The 22,599-nt window shown below is 40.9% G+C and overlaps 1 protein-coding gene across 3 annotated transcripts in view; it reads right to left on the reverse strand.

The window, feature by feature from the left end:
* LGR5 (leucine rich repeat containing G protein-coupled receptor 5) overlaps positions 1–22,599 on the reverse strand; it is a 122,448-nt gene that overhangs the window by 11,061 nt on the left and 88,788 nt on the right. For 2 of the 3 annotated variants that reach the window (XM_082418914.1, XM_082418912.1), the window contains 8 exons: positions 13,712–13,927; positions 11,866–11,937; positions 9,011–9,079; positions 7,555–7,626; positions 3,899–3,970; positions 3,682–3,750; positions 3,469–3,540; positions 68–133 (listed from right to left, as the gene is read on the reverse strand). In XM_082418914.1, coding sequence (XP_082275040.1) covers positions 68–133; positions 3,469–3,540; positions 3,682–3,750; positions 3,899–3,970; positions 7,555–7,626; positions 9,011–9,079; positions 11,866–11,937; positions 13,712–13,927 — 708 coding nt within the window. The remainder of the gene's footprint in view (positions 1–67; positions 134–3,468; positions 3,541–3,681; positions 3,751–3,898; positions 3,971–7,554; positions 7,627–9,010; positions 9,080–11,865; positions 11,938–13,711; positions 13,928–22,599) is intronic. The other variant, XM_082418913.1, reaches the window with a different exon arrangement.

Consider the following 22,599-nt stretch of genomic DNA (forward strand, 5'->3'; position numbering starts at 1 on the left):
ACCCCTGGAAATGTGAGTTTTGGCTCTTGGTTTTCGCTAGGTGACTTAGAGGCTCTTACAGACATACATTTTCTGAAGCTTTTGGCAGACTGAAAAACTGGGTAAATCTTCTAGCAAGTTATAAGATAGATCTCTGAAAAACAGAAGGTACAAAAGGGAAAATCTGTTACATATTAATTGTAAGGAAACATGCTTTGCTCTCTTTTCCCCTCCACGGTGATCTAGCTCCCAAAGGCAGACTATGAACTTTTCCCCAGCCCTGATGTGCAGCAGGTAGTCATAGGCATTATTAGATTAAGCAGTAGATTCAGATGTCAACTGAAATGTAACTGTTATACTTCTTTAATTGATTTAAATAATTTACTTAATGAATTTATTTATGTTTTGTTAGTGATGATCTACAATGTTCTAGCTATTATCTTACAGAAATGAGTACAAATTAAATTAAGTAATTGTGCCTCTGTTTCTAAGAGCTGCTATATCTCTGCAGCTAAGAGAATCACTGTTGGTTCTTTTCTAATCAACGGAAAAAGAATCCCAACAACAATTCAAAACATAGCACTAACTTTGAAATCAATCATTACAAGGGGGGAAAAAAGAATCTAAGAAAGTCTTCAGCCAAAACTCAACAAATTACGGAATAACAAAAACATCTGGACATATTTATAGTATAATATAACTAATCTAAAACAAGCCATGGTAATTTGCAGAAAGCTTAAAAAAAGAAAGCTGGTAGATAAAGTAACAGATATATATAAAATTTTGCCTCATGTTTTAAAAGTTATCAGCTAATCAACTAACTCACTTTTCATGCCTGATTCTAATTCTTAAAACCAGATCACCACTATGCAACTGAAAAATTCATATTGTTTTCTGAGAGGATTTTAAATTACTTTATTTTTTTTTGAAATTGATCACTTTATCTTACATTTATTGAATAAATAGAACTTAAGTAGAAATACAGTTCAATTTACTACACATGAATAATTCAGATAAAGCTGTGTGCAAACACAAATTTGTAGTTTACACTAGAGATTTGAAAGACCAAACCAAACCAAACCAAACCAAAACAAAAATGCCCCACACCTATGCACAAATACAGCTGATTAACAATATGGTGTGTATTTTTGGAAAGTAGTGAATGTGATCAAATGGATACACATATTATCAAAGCTGATAATTTGGTTCACTCATTTCCACAGACAGCAAGGGGAACAATCCTTCCTGTGTAGTTCTTAGTAGAGGGTACATGAAACCTTCTTCTACATAAAGACACAGCGTCACCACCTTCCTACCTATTACCTAATGATTTTCATGGCTAACATTGATCAAGCACTTCTTATATATAGACACTATGTTTACAGCTTGACCTGAATTATTTCATTTAATCCTTGTGGTCACCTTATGAAGGAGACATTTGTGTTGATTCCCATACAAAGCAAAGACTAAGATCACCAGCTGGTAAGTGGGGAAAGCCACACACAGTCAAGTCATTCCCATGGAGAAGAAGCAACTTGGAGGCAAAATCACTCATGTACAGTGACATCGCCTCATGTAACAGCTACTCAGTGGATGACGCAGCCAAAGGAAGACAGCGCTCAGACCTGCACTTCCAGAACATAAAGCAGAGTGGAGTAAAGGTCACGACCCGGGGTTCTACTCTCAACTTTAATTCTACTTCGTTGATATGCTGGACGAAGCATTGATGTCTTTTTCAATTCTCTTCTTAAATGAGAAGGTACTTGCTTTGCTGATCTTGCAGGGTTGTTGTGAAGAACAAATCAACACTACTGGTTGACGTGCTTTGAAAATGGCCGGATACTGCCATTAATGTAGTTGCCGTCTTTCAGGCCTTTCTAGGTTTCCACTCCAGGAAAGAATAATGGTGTAAAGGAAGCGGGAAAGACAATGATAAGAGCTAACATGGTCCAAGACTTTACAGTGCTCCAGGTGCTGGTGTAAGTGTTTGACGTGTAGTAACTTACTGACTCCTCATGACGATCCCCTGAAGGAAGTGGCTACATCTCTTATTTTATAGGTTGGGAAATGGAGCCCCGGAAGGGATAAATAACTCGCTCAAGATACTGTGATAGCATAGAGGCCGGATTTGAACCAGAAAAATAGACCCCAGAGCTTTTGCTCTTAATCAGTTTGCCAGTCAGCTTCTGTGTATGCAGCTTTAGACCCGGGTGGTTTACCATTCGCTGTGTGACATACTGGAGACAGATGCGATTTAAATACTGGCTCCCTACTTATTAGTTACAGTATGTGAAATCCTGGTCATGTTACTGGGCCAGCTTCCTGAAGAAATGAGGATGGTTATACTTATTCTGGGTGTGGTGGGCAGAGTTCAAAGACGGCTCCGGCGATTTCCACCACCTGGTGTCTATGCTTGTTCTCCCACTTATTCAATCAAACCATCTGCATTTGAATTCGAACTCTGCTACTTTCTTGCAGTGTGATTTTGACAGATGTACTTTACTTCCCTAATTCTCTCTTTCCTCACCTGTATCTATACCTTCTAGGGAGATATGAGGTGAAGAAGAGGAGACTTGCTCTTGATCCCCTTCCTTTATACGTGAATGACTGACTTTAAGGCTGTTATGGGGTTTATTGCAACTCCTATCACTGAGCAACTGCGGCCTGAAAGTGACGTAGTGGGCTGGGGATACGGGAAGGCAGAATCACTGAAAAACATTCCCATTCTTCCACTTAACAATTGTAGAGCTGCTTGTAGTTCTGCTACGCCGGAAAGCTTGTGGTGGAATCACAGGTGTTCGACTGCCGCAGAAGTCTGCCACGTGAGAACAGAGCCGTGCGAGAGACTAAGGGTGCTTTCACTACATCCCAGCAGTGCTTGAGAAGATGATCACAGGGCGTTGAGGGGGGAGGTTGAACATGGATGGTCAGAACAAGGCTCTTCCAATTCCTACAAACTACTTTTTGTAAAATGTGGGAAGGGCAGAGGAAAAAAGCCCCAAGTCAACAGAAATAACATATGCAAGCTGTTTAGCCATTAGACGAAACATTAGAACATGGCACCTGAAACTATACCGGAAGAATGTTTGGTTGCCTTTATCAAGGTCTGTGTGGGTCTGATAATTTTATTTTGGCATCCATATTGGGTTTTTGATCCACGATTTTCTTTTTTTTTCTTGCTCTGCAGAGGATTTGGGGCTGAGGGCAATGAAGTTATTTTGGCTTGTTCATATCCATTTTCTGAAGGGAAATGTGTGCTAGTTGAAACTCTAATGGGAGACTGTTTGAGACTTGGAAACAAGGGGTACGTTGCCATTTATTACCAGGGTCACATCCAAGAGCCACTTCCCTGGCCCCAAGCAGGCAAAGGAGGCCTGACTTCCTGAAAACCTGCAAGGAAAGAACTTTCTCCTCTTTTAAAGGATTATTGAAATAATGTATGTCATTTCACCCCCGTATACACAACATTATTGCTTTACTGACACGCACAGCGCTTGGAGATTCGGTAACTGATCGCAGACAGTTTGAGGAAGAGATGAGATCTGTGCTCCAGTTAAAGTCCTGTTGAAACACAAATCAGATATCATTCTTGTATTTAAGCATCACATAGTGACATATTTTGATTCACTGATGTTAAGACTGGTCAGGCTTGAAGGGTAGTGCAAGTTCTGGGCAAAGTCAGGAGCCTACTCAAGTACTTACAGACTCTCCAGGCTCGCGGTACCAGTTAAATCAGGAAATTCAGTTATTTGTGAGGCGCCATTCAAAGTCCTAGAAGGAGGAGTACACGAGTATTACTGGGAGAAGATTCTAGGAAGGGGTCATTTTTATGGCCATTTCAAAGCACTTGAAATGTTCATTTGGTCTTCACAGCAACCTTGCAAAGGGAAAATGATCTGTAAGAGAAATAAACACTTACAGTGTTCTTAGTTCAGGTAAATGTTGAAAAGCAGATCTCCCAACAACCTGGATAGGGTTGTCATAGAAATGTCTGAAAAAAATCCAAAGACCAACGTCTTAGTATAAAACTTGAATGACAAATGAATACCTGTTCAGAATTTCAACAAATGCCTTCAATGTACTTATGTAATTTTGATTACTTGGTTTCAGGTAAACCTCAAAAGTATTTTCATTCATATTATGAGACTTTTGGTGAGAAATCCATACTACATAAAATTGAAAATTTCTGACAGCAAGGCAGATATGAATGTCAGTTCCTATGGAGAAAAGCAAGTGAACTGACTATAGTTATACTTAAAGCTCTTCCTCTGCCTCCAGTATCTGTAGACTATCCATTGAGTGGCAAAAGATAGTTCAAGGTGCTGGCAGTTATATCATTAGCTAAAGAAAGATGAAGTTCTATATAGTTACATGAGGGTCATATCCTCGGTCAAATCTTATGACACACACACAAAGGATCCTTCAAATTATTTGAGAGGAAATTTGCTACTCTGGGTTTTTGTAACATTAGATTTTAAAAAATCAATGATTGCTCTAAAAGGTAAGACATTATTAGAACTTCAAAAATATTTTGTTTTACAGATGTTTTCAATGTAATGGTATTTGAACTGCCTGGTCAATGGAGTCCCGCAAACAGTTCTTAGCTGAGACATCCTTCCAGTTCAATTAAATTCAACAAATATTTATTGGTGTCTCTTATGCTCAAAGCATGAGGGTAGGTACTGCTTGCATTTAAAGACTGATTTATTAAGGAGGCTGTCATTGGCTATCTACTATGTGCCTGGCATTATGCTAGATGCTGGGGATGTGAATAAGAATGATAAGGTGTCCCTGCCCTAAAGAAGCTTGGAATCAGTTGGGATAAAACAAATAAATAAGGGGATATGACTCTCTGGTTGACAAAGCATTTTCACATCTAGAGCTCAATTAATCCACCTGCCAACTTTATAAGATCCATGGCATAGACACTTAGGTACTATTTCCCTCATTTTTGGAGGAAGAAGCTGAGGCTCAGGTACTTTGGTAAGTTCATTATCTCCCAGAGCTTCAACTTTCTAATCTGTTAAACTAATGTAATAATACTTAGTAGTAGGGTTTGTGTACACATTAAAAGAGCTAATGCACATGTAACATCTGGCACAGGACCTGGGATATAGCTGTCACTCAACATGCCCAAATCCCCTTTTGCACTTCCACCCTCTGACTTCTTCTTTTCCCTTCGATTAGACAACTGGTAAGAGAAAGGGCTAGAGCTGGCCTATAGGTCTTTTTTGTTTGTCTTGTCTTGTACATCTTTTTATTATAAATCTTTTTCTAGAATATTTTTATTGAAATATAGTTGATTTACAATGTCGTGTTAGTTTCAGGTGTACAGCAAAGTGGTTCAGGCATATATATATACACATATATTCTTTTTTTACATTCTCTTCCATTATAGGAGGACTATACATCTTATGATTTAAAAATGGAGTTGTCCTCAGAATATTACATTATCCCTTATCTACACTATATGCTTGTTTGTATGTAATTATGTTCATATACCTGCATGCATGTAAGTACAATGGGTAGCTATGAATACACATGCTTATGTACATAAGGCATAAGTATCACAAACACAAAGGCAGAGCTATAGGGTTCTCAGGAGGGAGTTCTCTCATGAGGTCAAGAAAAACTTCATGAAAATGCCATTTGAAATAGACGCTGGAAAACAGAATTTCGACAAGCATAGTGAGGGGATGGAATCATAGGAGCAAAGGAAATAAAGGAAGGGATTTGCTCTATGAATGTAGCTCAGTTGGTCTGGGTTATGGCGTAGGGTAATTGAGGAATGGGTCAGGACGGTTGGCTTGGGCCATGTGGAAAGCTGAGATTGTCAGGGAAAGGAGTTGGCGTTTAATGTACACAGACAAGCCTGACTGTATGTCTCACAGCACGAGAATGACAACATGGAGGCTGTGCTTCCAGGGCGAGCGCTCTGCTAGTGGCAGAGGCAGGGGGGTGAGCCTTAGACTGGTAGAAATCTAGAGGCAATGGCTAGCAGAGGGGGCTGGTGGCAGAGGGGATGGAAAGAAGTTATGGATAGGATGGGGACTACAGAGGTAGAAATGAGGCCTGGGTAGCCAATGGACAAGGAAAGCAAAGAAATCTGAGTCAGGGGGAGTATGGGCCGGGGTGGTAGTGACAGAGATAGACATGGAGGCAGAAGCAAGGAGAGAAGAGCTTCCGGGAGAAAACAGTCAAGGCCAGCAAAGAGTGGAGAGAAGTGCTAATAAATATTGGGGGCTGTTAGTCCTCTTCAAGGGGTATTAACATATCAAAAGGGTGATTAAGAAAACCAGTCCTGTGGCTTCAAGGGAAAAAGGGGCAAAGAAAGGCAATGCAATCTGCCAACTTCTCAGTATGTAAATACTCTCTAATGAGAACTAATGTTTACTGGCAACAAACTTTAACCCCCTTAGTTTGCCAACATACTGTCAGAACGTTTCAGAAATGATGAATGGTATTTTTTTTTCTCAGTTGTCAGGGCTAATTGGGATTCCAGCTCATTTGTGACAAATGCTACACGGCTCCAGAAAGCCTCTCAATCAAGTTGGCACAGGATGCCGAAAATCTGCCAAGAAGTGCCCTAGAGTCCTTTTCAGAAGTCGTCCTTACTCTCCTCCTCCATATTTCAGACCCCTCACCCATGACCTTAGGCCAATACTATGTCCCAAACCTGCCAGTTGTCTTTTAATTAAGAGCCAGCCTATTACTTACATATTTTCACCTTCCTATATGTACCTACACAGGATCAATTTTCTGTTTGTGCTGAATATGAAACATAGACATAGAATTAATCCTACTTTGAAGTTGTAACTCTATCTTATGCCATTATGGCATATAAATCCTCATACACACCTTTCTAGAACATATGAACCTTTCTAGAATTACATCCTAGTTTGTATAAATGTAACTCAGTGTTTGGACTCGAAAATGAATGGGTATAGAGACTTAGCATAAAAGAGTAGTCTCTTCATCTCCCCCTCCTTGCAGTAAAGGACCTCTATCATATATAATAATGTATGTATGTATGTATTTATATTTCAGCTTTATTGAGGTATAACTGACATATAAAATCGTACATTTAAAGCTTACAGTGTGGTGATTTGATATACGTATACATTGTGAATGGATTCCCCCAACCTAGATAATTAACTATTTATCACATATTTATCTTTTTGGGGGTGAGAACATTTAACATAATAATTTATGTTTCTAGTATACTTGGGTTCAAGTTCTGAATGACTAGGTGACCTCGACATTGATGCTCTAAAAATCAGTTTTATTCCTTAGAAAACAGAGATAAGCAAAAAAGCATTTCATAAGATTACTGTGAAGTGAGACAAGGCATTTGAAGATACCAAGCATAAGGCAATGCACATTGTAGGTCCTAAGAAAAAGAATCTCTAATGTTGCTTCAGCATTTGGCTAAAACTTAGCAAAACATCTCCATATACACTACAGTGACCGAGACAAAACTTGGGCAAATATAGAACATTTATTGTATTATGTTTAAAAGTGCAATGCATGCTCTATTGCAGGATAGAAAAATCGAAAAGAACTATGGCTACTTACATTGTAATAAGAGAAGGGTTGCCTACAAAGGCTTTCTCAGGTATCGACTTGATATTGTTGCTATGAAATCCTCTAGAAAGAGAGGAAAAGATAATTTATAGAAAATAACCTGTGGGGTAAAATCATTTAATAGTCCCCTCACCAAACCCGTGGCAATAATCAGCAATTTTAGTAACTAGAGGATAAGGTTAAATTCCTCTATGCATTTTGAAATGTTTGTGCCCTCACTTACTCTCTAGGAGAAAAAGATATCACAAGCTGTCATCTTGAAAGAGGAATAAAGAATCTGAAAATAATAACTGTGCTTTATGGAAACTTACAACCTAATGCTATAAAAAGAAAATCCATCTGTTAATATCCAATAGAGCATCATGGTATAACAACTTGAGACCGAGGAAACCATCTTTGGAGAGAGGATTATGATCACTCCTCCTCACCCCATTTGAAGCCAGGAGAAGAGAAAATTGACTTAAGCTGCAGTCAAGTAGAGATTTAAGTAATCTCCTTATGAGGACAAAATTTCCTGAGCTGAAGAAAGGTGCCCCAGCCCAGTGAGTCTGTAATAACAAATTGATTCTCATCTGTCGGTGCTAATGTTGTCTGACTGGCAGAGGGGCAGAGTCAATGGTCTTTGGTCTATGTGGGTCTGTGGCTGAATGAGGTGAACGGCAGTCCTGGGGCTGCCTGACCCGGACAATGATGACTTCCCAGCTAAGCCCCGTGTGGGGTTTCCTGAGGCAGAACCACATAGAGGCTTTTTCTTATAAACAAGCCCTGCTGTCTACCTCCTTTAGCTGTGTGTCTTATTTCTCTTTGCCAAGAGAATAGGCTCTGTGTTTATTTTCCTTTCCAAGTGTTAGAACATTACATAGGTTATTCATATTTTTAGGTACAAAGAAAAGTAATTAAATTATAATATATAAAAGACAATATATGCAACCTAATAGCTGAAAGTTCGCTTTACTGTAGTAAAATAGTGGGTTTCTTTAAAAATTAAATAAGATTTATGAAACATTAAAAAATATGAAATAATGTATATGAAGGCATCTAGCACTATACTGGGCACATATATTGTGTTCATCCAGTCCTATGCAACCTAGGAAAGTTTGTCTTTCGAAATGCTCAGCAAATAACTGAATTCCGATAGAGTTCTCTACAAACTTATAACGTATATAAATGTTGGGAAAATGTGGCTTAGGAAAAGAGTATGGCTTAAAGAAATATGTATCCTTTTTTTCTAATATATATATATTAGAGAAATCCATTATAAATTAAGAAAAGATTATCTGCCGTTTGTTGGTGATAGAAGCAAATTAAAATATATTTTGGATGTAGTTAATCATTATTTACATGACCTTTTAAATTTTTCTGGTAAGTCGTATTAGGTGCAATAGTCAAACATATTCTAATATAAATTCACAAAGAATAGTTCTCCCACTAAATTTGTCCTACTTACAGTTCTTTAAGGTTGGACAGTGTCCTGATTGCAGTGGGGAATTCATCAAGATTATTATAATTTAAATCTCTGAAAATAAGTAAATAATATGTTCAGTTTTTCACTTAAAATTCATATATATTACATTTACAAGGAACGTTAACATGCTTTTCCCATGGACCAGTATCATTGATAACAATTCTCATTCCTTTTCTTGATGAAGAGAGATTTTGTGGGTTGGCTGACCACCATCATTCCACAAGTATCTGCATTAAAATGGTCATTAGACCGGTCATGAGAAATTTCAAAGAGTCACGGCTCAATGGCACTGGGCATTAAAAGAAGGGAGGGGACATACAGCAGTGTGAATGTCCAAGCGGGAGGGACACCTGGCCAGGTGTTGGCGGCTGGCCGCTGTAGCTCTTCACCCGAACCCGGCTCACCAAGCTGCCAGCTAGTCTGTGCCCTCCTCGGGGCTCCTGAACCACACCCACTTTCCGGTCCCCTCCTCCATTCTCTGACTTTGTCCCACTTCTTTTCAGAGTCTCTCCTGAGAGGACATCTAGGAGAGTGGCTTTGTTCCTGACTCCGGTACAGTTCCTGTCTTTCTCCCAGCCTGAGGTCCAGGATGATAGCCTGCTTTTGGAGGGGCTTATGTGGTACAGGGCACTCTCAGGAAGGACCTCAGGTCTAGAATTTCCACCCGGTCACAAATAAAGATTCAGATCCGAAGGGTGATGTTTTCCTTGGTCTGTGAGGCAAAGCTCTCTATCATCCTTCCAGCATAGAGACGGAATGGCCGAACAATCTCAAATCATTCGTTTCTCTATCTGTTATGACACAAATGGCTTTTCAGTTCCATTACTCACAAGCGCTTTATAGACTTAACTCCACCATTTATCTACATCTCCATATGAAAAAGTAATTGCCTCCTTGTCTCTGGGAACGGCAGATTTCCCAGATGACGCAGAAAAACCTTTTGGTCAGGCAATCAGATGTGGTTAGATCTTCCTCTGTGGGGAAGAATTGCTATTTAATTTTAAGAGAGAGATAATTTGACCAAGTGAAACATGAATCAAGATTCCTACTTGTCTGGCACAAACCATCCTTAAGCTATACAGCAGGCAGGAAACTTGTGTCTTTTGTGGACATAAATTTTCTTCCTGTTTGTAAATCTCTCCAGATGCTCTGTTTTGATTAAACGAGGATTGGGTCCTTATAAATTACTTAGATTTCTAGTGAGGGAAAGGAAGAGGTTGGGGATAACCAATCTACTGAGTCTCTGTAGCCCTGGGCAAGGCGAGGGAAGAGGGGACATTGACACTCACATGAATTTGCCCTGAATGCATGTATTGCATGAATTTGCAATCCTGGGTCCTTACCTCAAGCTCTGGGGTAGGGGGGGTGGGGAAGACTATTTATGGAAATACCTATCAAAGCCCATCTTGTTTTTTTGTTCCCATTGTGTTGAAAAGGACTGGAAGGTGCTATCCATTGCTAATATTCCCCAGCCCAGCCTTGGTGTAAATAAGGGAGACGTTCTAATTTTTCCAAGCCGCTGATGGGAACAGCTTGCCTGTGCCTTTAAGTTGACTTCAAAGTCCTGCCTGGACAAGTTCACCTTTGGCGTCTCCTTATGAGGCTGATTCCTCCTTTCTAAGAGGAAGCACAGAGTGACTTAAGTAACCCTGGAAGGACAGCTGTTAGGTCCCGCAGGAAATGAGTGGACCCACATCTGGTTAGAAGCTAAACTGACCAGGTACAAAGTGCTAAGCTCTGTATGCAAATGAACAAGGGCTCCAAAGCCATAGGAGGTGTGGTCTTTGGTCATGTCCTTCTGCAGTCCTGGTCAGAGCCAGGGTTGTAGATTCAGCGGCGCTGTGTGGCTTAGTACACTTGAGTGTTAAAAACATGGAGGTGAGGAGGGCGCAGCTGGAACCACTTCCTCTCCCAGCACACACAGTGTCCCCACTGCCTGTCACGGCACCCTCGTTAGGCCTCTTACTCAACAGGGCGATGAAGAGTGGCCCCTCCCCTAGGAAGCAGCTCAGCCCTGGGGAGGCCCGTAAGAACTGTTCTCGCCGTGGCTCTGGGTGGTCAGCTGGCTGGATCCTATGTATTTTTATTACAGATAGCAACTCAGAGCTGAGGTTTTGACCCACTCTTTGGAAGTACGGTATAGTGGTAAGCATGGATTTTGGAGTCAAACTAGAGAAGGAAGCAAATCCCAGTTATGCTGTTGACTGGCTATGTCGTGTTGATAAAGTAACTTAACCTTACTGGAGCCTAGAATGGTATGGTAGCACCGGCTCTCATGGGATGCTTGTAGGAGTGACTGAAACAACGTATGCTGAGCGCTCAGTACAGTATTGGTTAGAGATACACTCAATAAATGTACTACTGTTACTACTTTTTAGACTTTTGAGTTGCTTCAGCAGGAACCCTCACCATTCGCTAATGAGAAGCCTGTTCCTTTTGGATTGGACAGAGTTTGGCGTGTGCTAATCTGCATCCTCTCATTCGGGGGGTTGGACCAGACTCATGAAAAGTGAGCCCGAGTGACAATACGGAACTGATCCTTGACAGGGTACACATTCCTAAGCAAACAGTCACTGCTCAGTAGAGGACATCTCATTTAGCTTATAATGATTCTAACTAATTTATCACTCTTGATAGATTAAAATAAAATCTCAGTTTTATTGTTCAGCTCTGTAGGGTGTGTGCGTGTGGGTAAGATGAAGCCACTGTAAATATCTGTTTAAAGCTCAGGCAATTAACCAAACCAAATAGTAAGTCTGACTTTAAGGCTATTTTGATTCCTTCAGAATAGTCATGAAAACACTGAAAAAAGGGAAACAAATAAAAGGTCAACTCACAAAGTCTCCAGGCTGTGGAGCCCATCAAAGCATTTCTTTCCCAGGGAGTGGATTCTATTGTTATGGAGATGCCTGCAGGAGAACATTACTGACAGTCATGAAGGCACACTGCACATGGAAACTTAGGCACAACATTTTGATTGCTGAAATCCAAAGAAACTTATGCTAAATAATGCACTGATTATATATAAGAAATGCTTTGTTTAACGTTTTTGTTTGTTTTAAAGGCTATCTGCCCCATTCACTCTTACCACAGATGATCCCATACCCCAGAATTTAATAGGCAGTCACAGTTTTACCTTTTGGGTTTGAGATAGCATGGAGTGTATAATAATCACGGAGTGAGCAACGAGACTGATAAAAGTAAATTCAGGTTGTTCAGTATGGCTTTGGGATGTAGGATACTAAATAGAGATTCTGACCAACACTGACAAATGGAGGATGGAAGGAAGGTCCTAGGTGTACTAAGCACATTTTCCATTAAAGCTGATGGCTTATCGTGGCTACATTCCCAGGGTGGGGCTACAGGTTAAGAGGAAACAACAATCTCAGCCACAGACAATGGGGATCAGATTTTTTGGCTGCCCAAGGAGAGTAGTTATCTTGACATAGTATAAATGGCTCTAATTATCATCTTTGGCTCAATGGTTAAGTCGGTTAGGTCAGGGCCAGTGAGAACAGCTGTGTGCATAACTGAAAACCGGACCAAGTCCCAAAGGGGTTTTTGGAAAATGGGCTTAAGGACAGGGGGAAAAAGAATAGCTGGATCTCTGTAAATCCATTCCCTCTAGTGGAGGGAAAAATTAAAGCACCTACCCAGCTTCTGGTGGGATAGAAGCATCACCTTTGTATGTGAAATTCAGTATAGAAATTTGTTACTATCACCCCACATGTCCTATCCTTTCAGACTAAGGTTTTCATTCTAATAAATATATGTTGGTTTCATGTGAGATCTTTGTGACATTTATTGAGGATCTTTTACATGCAACACATGAGGAAAGAGGGTTGAGGGGAGCCTAAAAAGATGGATGAGATGCTAGCCAGTCCTCAAAGGAGTATATACTGTGGTGCAAGAGACTGACGTGTCATCAGGAAAAGTGGAATGATTGAAGACAGTGAAGGGCTGGTGGGGGGCATGGAGCAAAGCCAGAGATAGTGCAGAAGACGCCTTCCACGAAGTCACCATGCGAACTGCTCTTAGAGGCTGTCAGGCAGCTACTGTTGTCCTATATCAGGATTGATTGACTATTATGTTATACACGTGGGGCATCCTTCTACACTCTTGAACTGATTATTTTTCAAACTATTACTTGAGAATCTTTTTGATTTACTTGAAATAGTGAAATCTGGACCTCAAAGGAAAAAAGCCATACAAATGCATAGCTGGCTGTCAAGGGTTCATTCCTTGCTTCTGTTCCCTTGGAAGGGGTTCAAGAAGTTCTTATTAAATAACAAGAAGGGCATATTTCAATTTGACCTGCATTATAAATTATTATCAGAAATAAGGGATTTTTTTATTAACTTCGGTCACAGGACTAACCATACAGTGTGGTGATTACCTGTACAATACACAATGGCTTCCCTAAGACAGAGGTCATATTTTGTTATCTTTGAATGCCTAGCAGTGCTTGGCCCTTGGCAGGTGCTCGATAAATGCTGTTTAGTTCTTTTACACCATTAGAACATTTATGAGTCATTTTGGGGGGTTTTCCCTCCCTTAAAATGTCCCTATTCAAAGTCTGAAGGGCTATCTGTTTAAGGTCAAGGTCTTACAGTGAATTACAAGGTGTTACAGTGAATTTAGAAACTGTTAAAAGAGAGAGGAAAAAAAATCAATAAAACTTACAGAACCACCAAGCTGGAGAGGTTTCTAAAGGCGTAGTCTGGTATGTGGTGTATTTTGTTCAGGGCCAAGGTCATGGCCTGCAGTGCTGATAAACTCCTCAAAGCCTGGACAGGGATTTCTGTCAGAGCGTTGTCATCCAGCCACAGGTGCCTCAGAGAATACAGGCCACTGAAACAGCTGGGGGGCACGGAGCTGATGTGGTTGGCATCCAGACGCCTGGGGAAGAGAGCAAGCAAGGACAGAAGAAGAGAGAGAAGCCCAGGCACAAGATGCGCCTTGCAGGAAAACCTCGCCCAGGCACAAGATGCGCCTTGCAGGAAAACCTCAATATGCTGATTAATAGGAGTGAGACAGGGCTCGGGGCCCTCAGGACCCCCTGACATCTGGAGCATTCTGCTCTCCCGGTAGCCTCTTCTCACTCATGAGTAGAACCACTGCTGTAAAATTCCACGGTGCCGTGATTCTCTTCCAGCCTTGTGGATAACATGCTTTCCAGCAAGGAAGTGGCCTCCCCTGGGGTATAACGTTTCAGCGTGATCTTTTAGCTTCCCTTTCTGACACCAGGAGAAAGACACCTTCTCTCCTCCTTCCCACCCCAAGACAAACAAATGCTGTTACTTTCCTGGACTCTTTCGAACATACAAAACATACTTATTGACTAGCTCTGGGAAAAGATTATTTCAGTATTTGAAAGGGACGAAGTAATTTTTACAAGGCTGTCAGAGGCATGCCTCAGGGAGAAGGGAGGTGCCCCCCCCTTTTTCTTACTATTGTGCTGAAAAGCCTAAACCTGCAGGATTTCTTGCTCATCTGAACCAAAGGCATTGAGCAGATGTTTGTTTTTCTTGACATTTTAAATGAATAATAACATTAACAGCTTTCCCAGTTTTTGCTTGCTTTTTCTACACATCATTTTTTTTAAAAATGGGGAAATACATCTAAAAATAGGTCTCGTTAATAAGCTGTTGCAGCTTCAGAGCCAGCAGAGGGAGTGCAATACATTTATTTCACCCTAATCCAACATAAACAATGCCTGTAATGACAATGCCTTAACTTTTCGTATTGAAGGGACCAGCCAGACACAAATTGAAATTTCCTGTAAGGTGCATGAACAACAGAACCATCGACATTCAGCTATGCGTCCAACAGCCCTCATTCATTTTTTCCAGTCTGTTCTCAAGGCTCACACATTTGTTTGCATTTTCAAAGCTAGGATTAAAGAGAGAGAAGAGCTGCATTTTAAGCAGCACATGTATTAGGAAGGATTAGAAAATCATGAGTGGATTTTGAAAAATGTTTTAGGAAGCACTTAAGACTAAACAGATGCAGGAAACACACCAGGATCACAAAATAATCCCCTGCAGACCAAATTTAAACAGTTTAGAAATAGAGGGAGTTCTCTGTGGTAGGGAGCTAATCTCAATGGAAAGCGGCTTCCTCACTTTTGGTTACACGTGTCACTCCACTCATGCTCTGGCTCCTGCTTCTCCTGACTGAATGGGGAGGGATGCCCTCAAGGCCCTGGGCCAAGTTTTGATACTGAGATAAGGTCACTTGGAACAAACAAGTCCGGTGTCACAGCCCACTCACAATTAAATTTCCAGTAGAACAACTATCATTGCAGGCAGCAGAAACACAGCTTCCAAATATCTCAAGGTTCTGTCTACAAATGGAACTGCAAAGGTTTAGACGAACTCAACACCATCTCTTCCCCTTATTCCAGCAACAACATGCTCGGCCCATGTTCAAATAAGGTATAATGTCATCGGGGCATGAGGTGGTGCTTGTTTTTGTTTGACTAAGAATAAAGCACATATGTAAACTCTCCTTAATGACTGCACTGATTAAAGCATGAAGATTTTATTTAAATAATATGAATTTCTGAGTTTTAGTTGACGTACTGATGATTGCTAGTTGCTTATGCACTGAAACTACAAGTGCTTCTAAGTCCTGAAAAGGACTGACATTCAGGTTCAGTGTAGCCATCAGGTTACATGTACAGAAAAGGCTTTCTCTGCATTGAGTCGCAGGCTTGTCTTTTTCGCTATTTAAGTTACTACCAAAGTTTCTGCTGGATCTTGAAGTGACCCTGGTATCAGTTTCCAATGTTAAAAAGTCCATTTCTCTGGATAGATGTCTTTTATGAATCATCTCCCACCTCCAGTAAAAAGGATGCAATCTGGCTTCTACGCCGTGATCTTAGAGCAATTTGCTATCTAAAATGAGTAGGACAGGGCAATTCTTCACAGTCCTAATACTCCAAATACTAATACACCCTGACCCAGTACTCAGGTATCCTGAGTGCAGCATTAAACGTTTCTCTTTCTCAACAGTTTCTTCATCCAAGAAGCTCCCCACAAATGATATTCCTTCTCAATGCGGTGTTTTGAAATCCGTGTCCACCTGGCTGCAGTGGTCCAAACCTATTTCAGAAAGTGGTATATTGTTCACGCTCAGAGGTATTATCTGAGTCAATCTTAACAGAAGATCCCAAGGCAAACCAGAGTATAGAATTCATCATCCAGCCACTCATACAGGTAGTTCTTACAGAGCAAGGTTAAGACTGTGGACAAAGCAGCTGGCAGGGCACGAGTTGTGCCTATTCAGTGAGTAAACAGAAAGCTCATGTTATGTCAACCTGGTCTGGTGGGGCAGCTGGGCGTTTTCTATTCATATGCTTGAAAATGCAATCGTTAAGCACTGGAGTGTAAGTAAAACGTGAGAACACAGTACATGAAAACACACGTAGAAATGTGGTTCTATAATATTATCAGGTGCAACAAGTATAACTACATTATATGGCTCCGCTTTTTAAGGGTTTTTTGGTTTTCATTTCTATTTCCTGCAAGTCACAAAGGTGTGTGTTTGTGTGTGTGTGTGTGTGTGTGTGTGTGTGAGCAGTCAGCTCAGAATCTGTGAATCAGTGCAGAGGTTTGGGATGAGAAATTTTGGGTCCAAGTCAGAGAGCAGCTGTATGACCATGGCCAAGTCAACAGACTTCAGCTTTCACATCTGTAAATTGGGGGTAACTCTATCTTACTAAAGAAAATAATACAACAAGACTTTGTAAACTATAAAGCACCTTAATGATTTTTAAATTATTACTGCTTGAAGTGGGTTAACAGTTTGCATTTTTGTCTTTTGACCATAGAAACCAGTCAGAAAAAAAGAAGTCAATTAAAATTTTCCCTTAGTCAAAAGTTGGTTAAAATGAGTGCCAGCCTGTCAGTGAATTTCAGTTCTGAGACATGCAGACTACTTCTTTCATCCCTCATAACAGAAATGATGAAGAGGTGTCTGCGATTAGACACCCTTACTTTTCAGCCTTCAGTATTATCATTACACGTACGTGTGTGTGTGTGTATATATCTATATCTATACCTATCTATCTGTCTATCTGTATCTCAGTATCACAAAGGGCAAATAGTTGTGTTCCTGATACATTACTGAAGAGTACATCTTCACTCTGAAGGCAAAGAAGAAGTGGTGACATGTGATAGATGGCACATTCTCAGAGAAAGTTCCTAGCAGTGATCTTGGCATTTAAGTATCCATCAATAATGGGGCAGAGGCAGCATAAAGCCTGCGGTGCAGTTAGGTGTAGCAAAATGAAACACTTTAACAAAGGGAGTGGCCTCACCTTCTTCTGGACAAACAAACCTCTTAATTATGATCTTGAAATGCAATCTGAAAAGTAATCACTATATGGGAAACAGCACCCATTTTATGCTCTGTATGTTACTTATAACTTACAGAAAATGATAGATAAAATAAAATGTTACCCTACTTCCTATGTCACATGCAACCACCTACATAATGAGCATATGGTAAACTGGAAAGTGCACTGAGTTAGGAGAATTAAGACACAAATTTAAGTCAAGACTCTGTCACTTATTAAATTCTGAGATTAGGGGCATTCTGATTAATTTCTCTGAGGGTCAATTTTCATATCTGTAAAGCAGAATCACAACATGTCACACAATTGCTATGGGAACTAAATGAGAAAAATATATGCAGAAGGGTTTTGTAAACCGTAAAGCACTCTACAAATGATAGGCTTATTACTGGAGAAAAATCTTCACATTTAGGAAGTAGTATCATTCCCCCTGCCCTGAAGTTTCTTTTGTTTGCTCTGAAGCATCTTAATCCTTTGTAATTTCAAATCTCTCTATCGGAGATAGCCATTTTTTTTTTTTTTTTTTTTTTTTTTGGTCATATGGACTGGCAGGATGGCTGATTTTCTGCTCACTGTACATCCTTAATACATATGTCCGGGGCTTCCCTGGTGGCGCAGTGGTTGGGAATCTGCCTGCCAATGAAGGGGACACGGGTTCGAGTACTGGTCTGGGAAGATCCCACATGCCGCGGAGCAACTAGGCCCGTGAGCCACACTACTGAGCCTGCGCGTCTGGAGCCTGTGCTCCGCAACAAGAGAGGCCGCGATAGTGAGAGGCCCGCGCACCGCGATGAAGAGTGGCCCCCGCTCGCCGCAACTAGAGAAAGCCCTCGCACAGAAACGAAGACCCAACACAGCCAAAAAATACAAAATAAAAAATAAAAAACAACATATGTCCAGCACTGCATGTTTTGATTGGTGTTATAGGACGGCTTCCTTCACAGAGAAAAGGAGATGCACACATCTTTTGTGTTTCTCCAGGAAGTCCAAAAAGTCCCCAAAGGCAATAATGGCTGAGGAAAAATATGATATCATCTAGTGCAAGAACAGAATTTTTATTAACTATGAGCCTCTGCAGTGTCCCTTAGAAGACCACAAGTGATGAGAAATGGATTCGTCATGCCTTTTGGGCATACGTTGAAACTCCTTCTCTGGCGGGAAGCCTGGAGGTCGGAGGGCTCTACCATTGCCAAAAGGGATTCTACCTCACAACCTGCTGGGCCAAGGGGGCTGTTTCTCAGGGATTCTGGGTTGTCTCTCCTCACCACTGGCACCTGGTCAGGACAATCCACTTCACCCTGACAGGCCTCAACAACCTTGTGTATCCAAGGTAAGCGTTTGTGGAGTCTGAATAACTTCACTCCCAGAAACCTTCTGGATTACTAAACCTAGGAGAAACGTCTCACCTTCCCCCAAGTGATCTTCAAGATCTGCATAAAACTATTTCTCTGGGATGGGGGGGTGTCGTGTTGTCTCCAGAGTGAACATCCTAATAATGGATGTGCTGTGGAAAGGTCACTCTGATAGCTGTGTGCAAGAGGGGCTGGGGGGGCAGGAAGTGATCGAGGCAGTTGCAGTCATCAGGGTGAGAAAGGAGGAGTGCTTTAAAGAAGTATGGGAATGTGGAGGAAGGCCTGGTATGAAGGATGTTAAATAAGTGGGTCTGACCAAACATGGTGATTTGCTAGATGTGACCAGAAGGGAAGACAAAGAAGCTATGGTGGCTCAGTGTTCTGGGCAACTGGGTGGAGGGAACCATGCAGGGATGAACGTTACCCAGTATTATACAAAATAAAGATAAAACAGAACTGCATGTTCACTGTGAATACAGTTCTGTAATATCAGTGTATCTTACGTGAGGAAGAGCTGGAACGTAACAGGCAAAAAAAAAAAAAAAAAATCAGTTTTTTATGTCAGGCAATGGCAAAAAAAAAGTGCTTATTTTCTTAACTTCTCTCTCTGAAGTTTTTCCCTAATGTTTTCATGCACAAAAGCTTAATTTTACGAATTTTCTCTTTTAAAAGAAACATTTTGCCAATCTGCTCCACACTCCTGAAAGGAATTTTTGCTTTATAGATGGCATTATGGTAGGGATTAGAGAATCTGCGAGGTCATTCTTGCTATTGTTTCTCCAGAAAATAGCCCTTTACATATATCTTGGATATGCTACCTTGCCAATGTATCACACAAACTTATATCTTTGTTTGAGAATGTCTTTGATGAGCCATTAACTACAAGGAAGAAAGCGTTAGTCAAAAGATAACCCATTGATATTGGCTAATTCCCATCTGAGATGACTGTAATATTGTCAATTATTAACATGGATGACTCGAGAAAAAAAAAGGCAAAGGTGTGAAGAATGCTGCAGCTGCAGGTGTAATACAGCTTATGGAGACTCTTACAATAAACAGAACTATGAAGCACAGCATTTGACACAGCTATTTTATATTTGGGTGAGCATTTTTCTTCATAAGTTTTAAACAAATGATCAACTCTCTTCTACACACATTTGTACATTTTATGAGACCATTTTGAACAATTCCTGAAAAGTCAAATGAGCACAGTGATTTAGTTCATTTATATAATTTTAAGAAATGAAAGCAGTTTCCATTATTATCTAACTTTTACTATGAAATGAAAAGCATGTAGTTCCAAGCTTGTATATAACACAATTTGACCAATTCCCTAAAGTCTTTGTTATGGTGAAATTTTACTGAATTTTATTGCACTGAAACCAGTGGATCATTGGAATTGAATTTGTCAGATCATTATAATAATACTATCGGGATAGAATTTTATCTGTATGAACTCTTACAGATTGAATTCGTGTTGATTTATATGAATTCTTCTAATAATATGAGTCATTTTTATTGTTAGTATTGTTTTATAATATTTATGAAATCATGACAATGTGGGCTTCCACCTTCTAATGAAATTTCCCATCCATAACCTAGGAAGATACTAAGCATATGAATTCATATAAACACCATGATTGCTTATATGGGGATTTCTTCTTCCATCTTTCTATTCTCCACCTTATTTACTGGTAAACTTAATGTAAACCAGGAAGAAAAATTATTGCTTTAGACTTATCTCTGAAAAGGTAAAAAAGTTTTTTCCATCTTTGCAGCTTGGGGAGAGGGAAACTCTATAGGTTCATTGAAGTGTAGGAACTTAGAGACTAGTCCCAACTCTAGTTTCTGTAATTACCTACAGATGGACAAATCCACTAATGGTGATTGAGGTCAACTTCTTTCACCAAAAAACAAACCCTGGAGTTCTAATTATAACTTTTCTTGGGAAGGGTCAGATATGCTCCTGTCAGAACTAATAGTCATATCATTTATTCTTTCTCTCGGATGATTACCAGGAGTTTTTTCAGGATTAAAAAATATATTTAGTTACAAAAAAAAAAAAAATTAGAGACTAGTCAGCTGGCTCGACTAGTAGCCGGATGAAGTGTCTAATAGAACCAAACCTCTGCCTCTCTGGCATCACTGGGAAGTACAAGACTCCAATGAGAAATATATTTTAAAGTCAATTTACATGGAGTTGCTCGGTTTCTCAGAGGTCACCATGGCTGTGAATTTTTTAACAGGGAGATGATCTACAGCCAAAGTAACATGAGCATTGACTTCTTTTTTTTAAATTTAATTAATTAATTAATTTATTTATTTTTGGCTGCACTGGGTCTTTGTTGCTGCGTGCGGGCTTTCTCTAGTTGCGGCGAGTGGGGCTACTCTTCGTTGCGGTGTGCGGGCTTCTCATTGCAGTGGCTTCTCTTGTTGTGGAGCACGGGCTCTAGGCACCCGGGCTTCAGTAGTTGTGGCACATGGGCTCAGTAGTTGCGGCTCACGGGCTCTAGAGCAGAGGCTCAGTACTTGTGGCACACAGGCTTAGTTGCTCCGCGTCATGTGGGATCTTCCCGGACCAGGGCTCGAACCCGTGTCCCCTGCATTGGCAGGCGGATTCTTAACCACTGCACCACCAGGGAAGCCCGAGCATTGACTTCTTTAGCTTCATTTTTCTCCATAGAAAACAAAGACCTCGGGCTTCCCTGGTGGCGCAGTGGTTGAGAATCTGCCTGCCAATGCAGGGGACACGGGTTCGAGCCCTGGTCTGGGAAGATCCCACATGCCACGGAGCAACTAAGCCCGTGAGCCACAATTACTGAGCCTGCGTGTCTGGAGCCTGTGCTCCGCAACAAGAGAGGCCGCGACAGTGAGAGGCCCGCACACCACGATGAAGAGTGGCCCCCACTCGCCACAACTGGAGAAAGCCCTCGCACAGAAACGAAGACCCAACACAGCCATAAATAAAGAAAGAAAGAAAGAAAGAAAGAACACAAAGACCTCCTTTTTGTCAGGAGCACCGTTAGTCTCCCAGCTACCACCAGGGTTTGAAATCAGGGAGTCATTTCTGCATCTTCCATTGCTGTCCAGACTAACATTCACCAAGGTCTCTCCATTTATCTTCATCTCCAAGAGTGTCGACTTCCACTGCCTATTAAGTCTCGTATCTCTTCACACCTGCTTCACACCTGCATCACTGCAACATCACTGCTTTTGATCTCTTATCTCTTCAATTAATCCTTCAGGCTGCTGCCAGACGAGTCTCCCTACAACTGGGCTCTATGTCGTGCCCGTTAGGAATCCACAATTCTCCCATGTTACCATTCCTTTCAAATCCAAATTTTCCATTCTTATATTCAAAGCTCATCCACCTTATCTAGCTAAACTTTCCTCTTATTTCTGTGTCCCAGTCAAGTCCCTTTTATAGCTTCTTCCCACAGTACCTCTGAGCCTTGTGTTCAGGAACATCCTCTCACTCCTGCCTAATCTGAACCTCATCAGCCTGAGACAATATTATGGTTCCTCTCTTAACCCTATTCTTGAAGTGGGGAGTCCTCAGCTAAGCCAATGGGAAAGCTAAATCTTATAGACAGATCAACTTCAAAATCCCTCAAGGAAACACTGGGACCCAACTCTCAGATCAGGGAGGGCAGGGAGGAAAAACCAGGGTACAGAGATAAGAGTTGGGAGCCAGGGAGATCAGTGAATGCAGGCTACAGTCAAAGCGGGGGAGATTAGCTGATCTTGAGCAGCTGTTTAGAACATCATTTAGAGTTTGATGCTTTGGTTCAGTTCAACAAGTATTTCTTGGGTGCTTTCTTTGCAGGTACAGTACCTGGTGCTGGAGATCTAGCAGTAAA

Source organism: Balaenoptera physalus, assembly GCF_965194825.1.
Source record: "Balaenoptera physalus genome assembly, chromosome: 13".
NCBI lineage: Eukaryota > Metazoa > Chordata > Mammalia > Artiodactyla > Balaenopteridae > Balaenoptera > Balaenoptera physalus.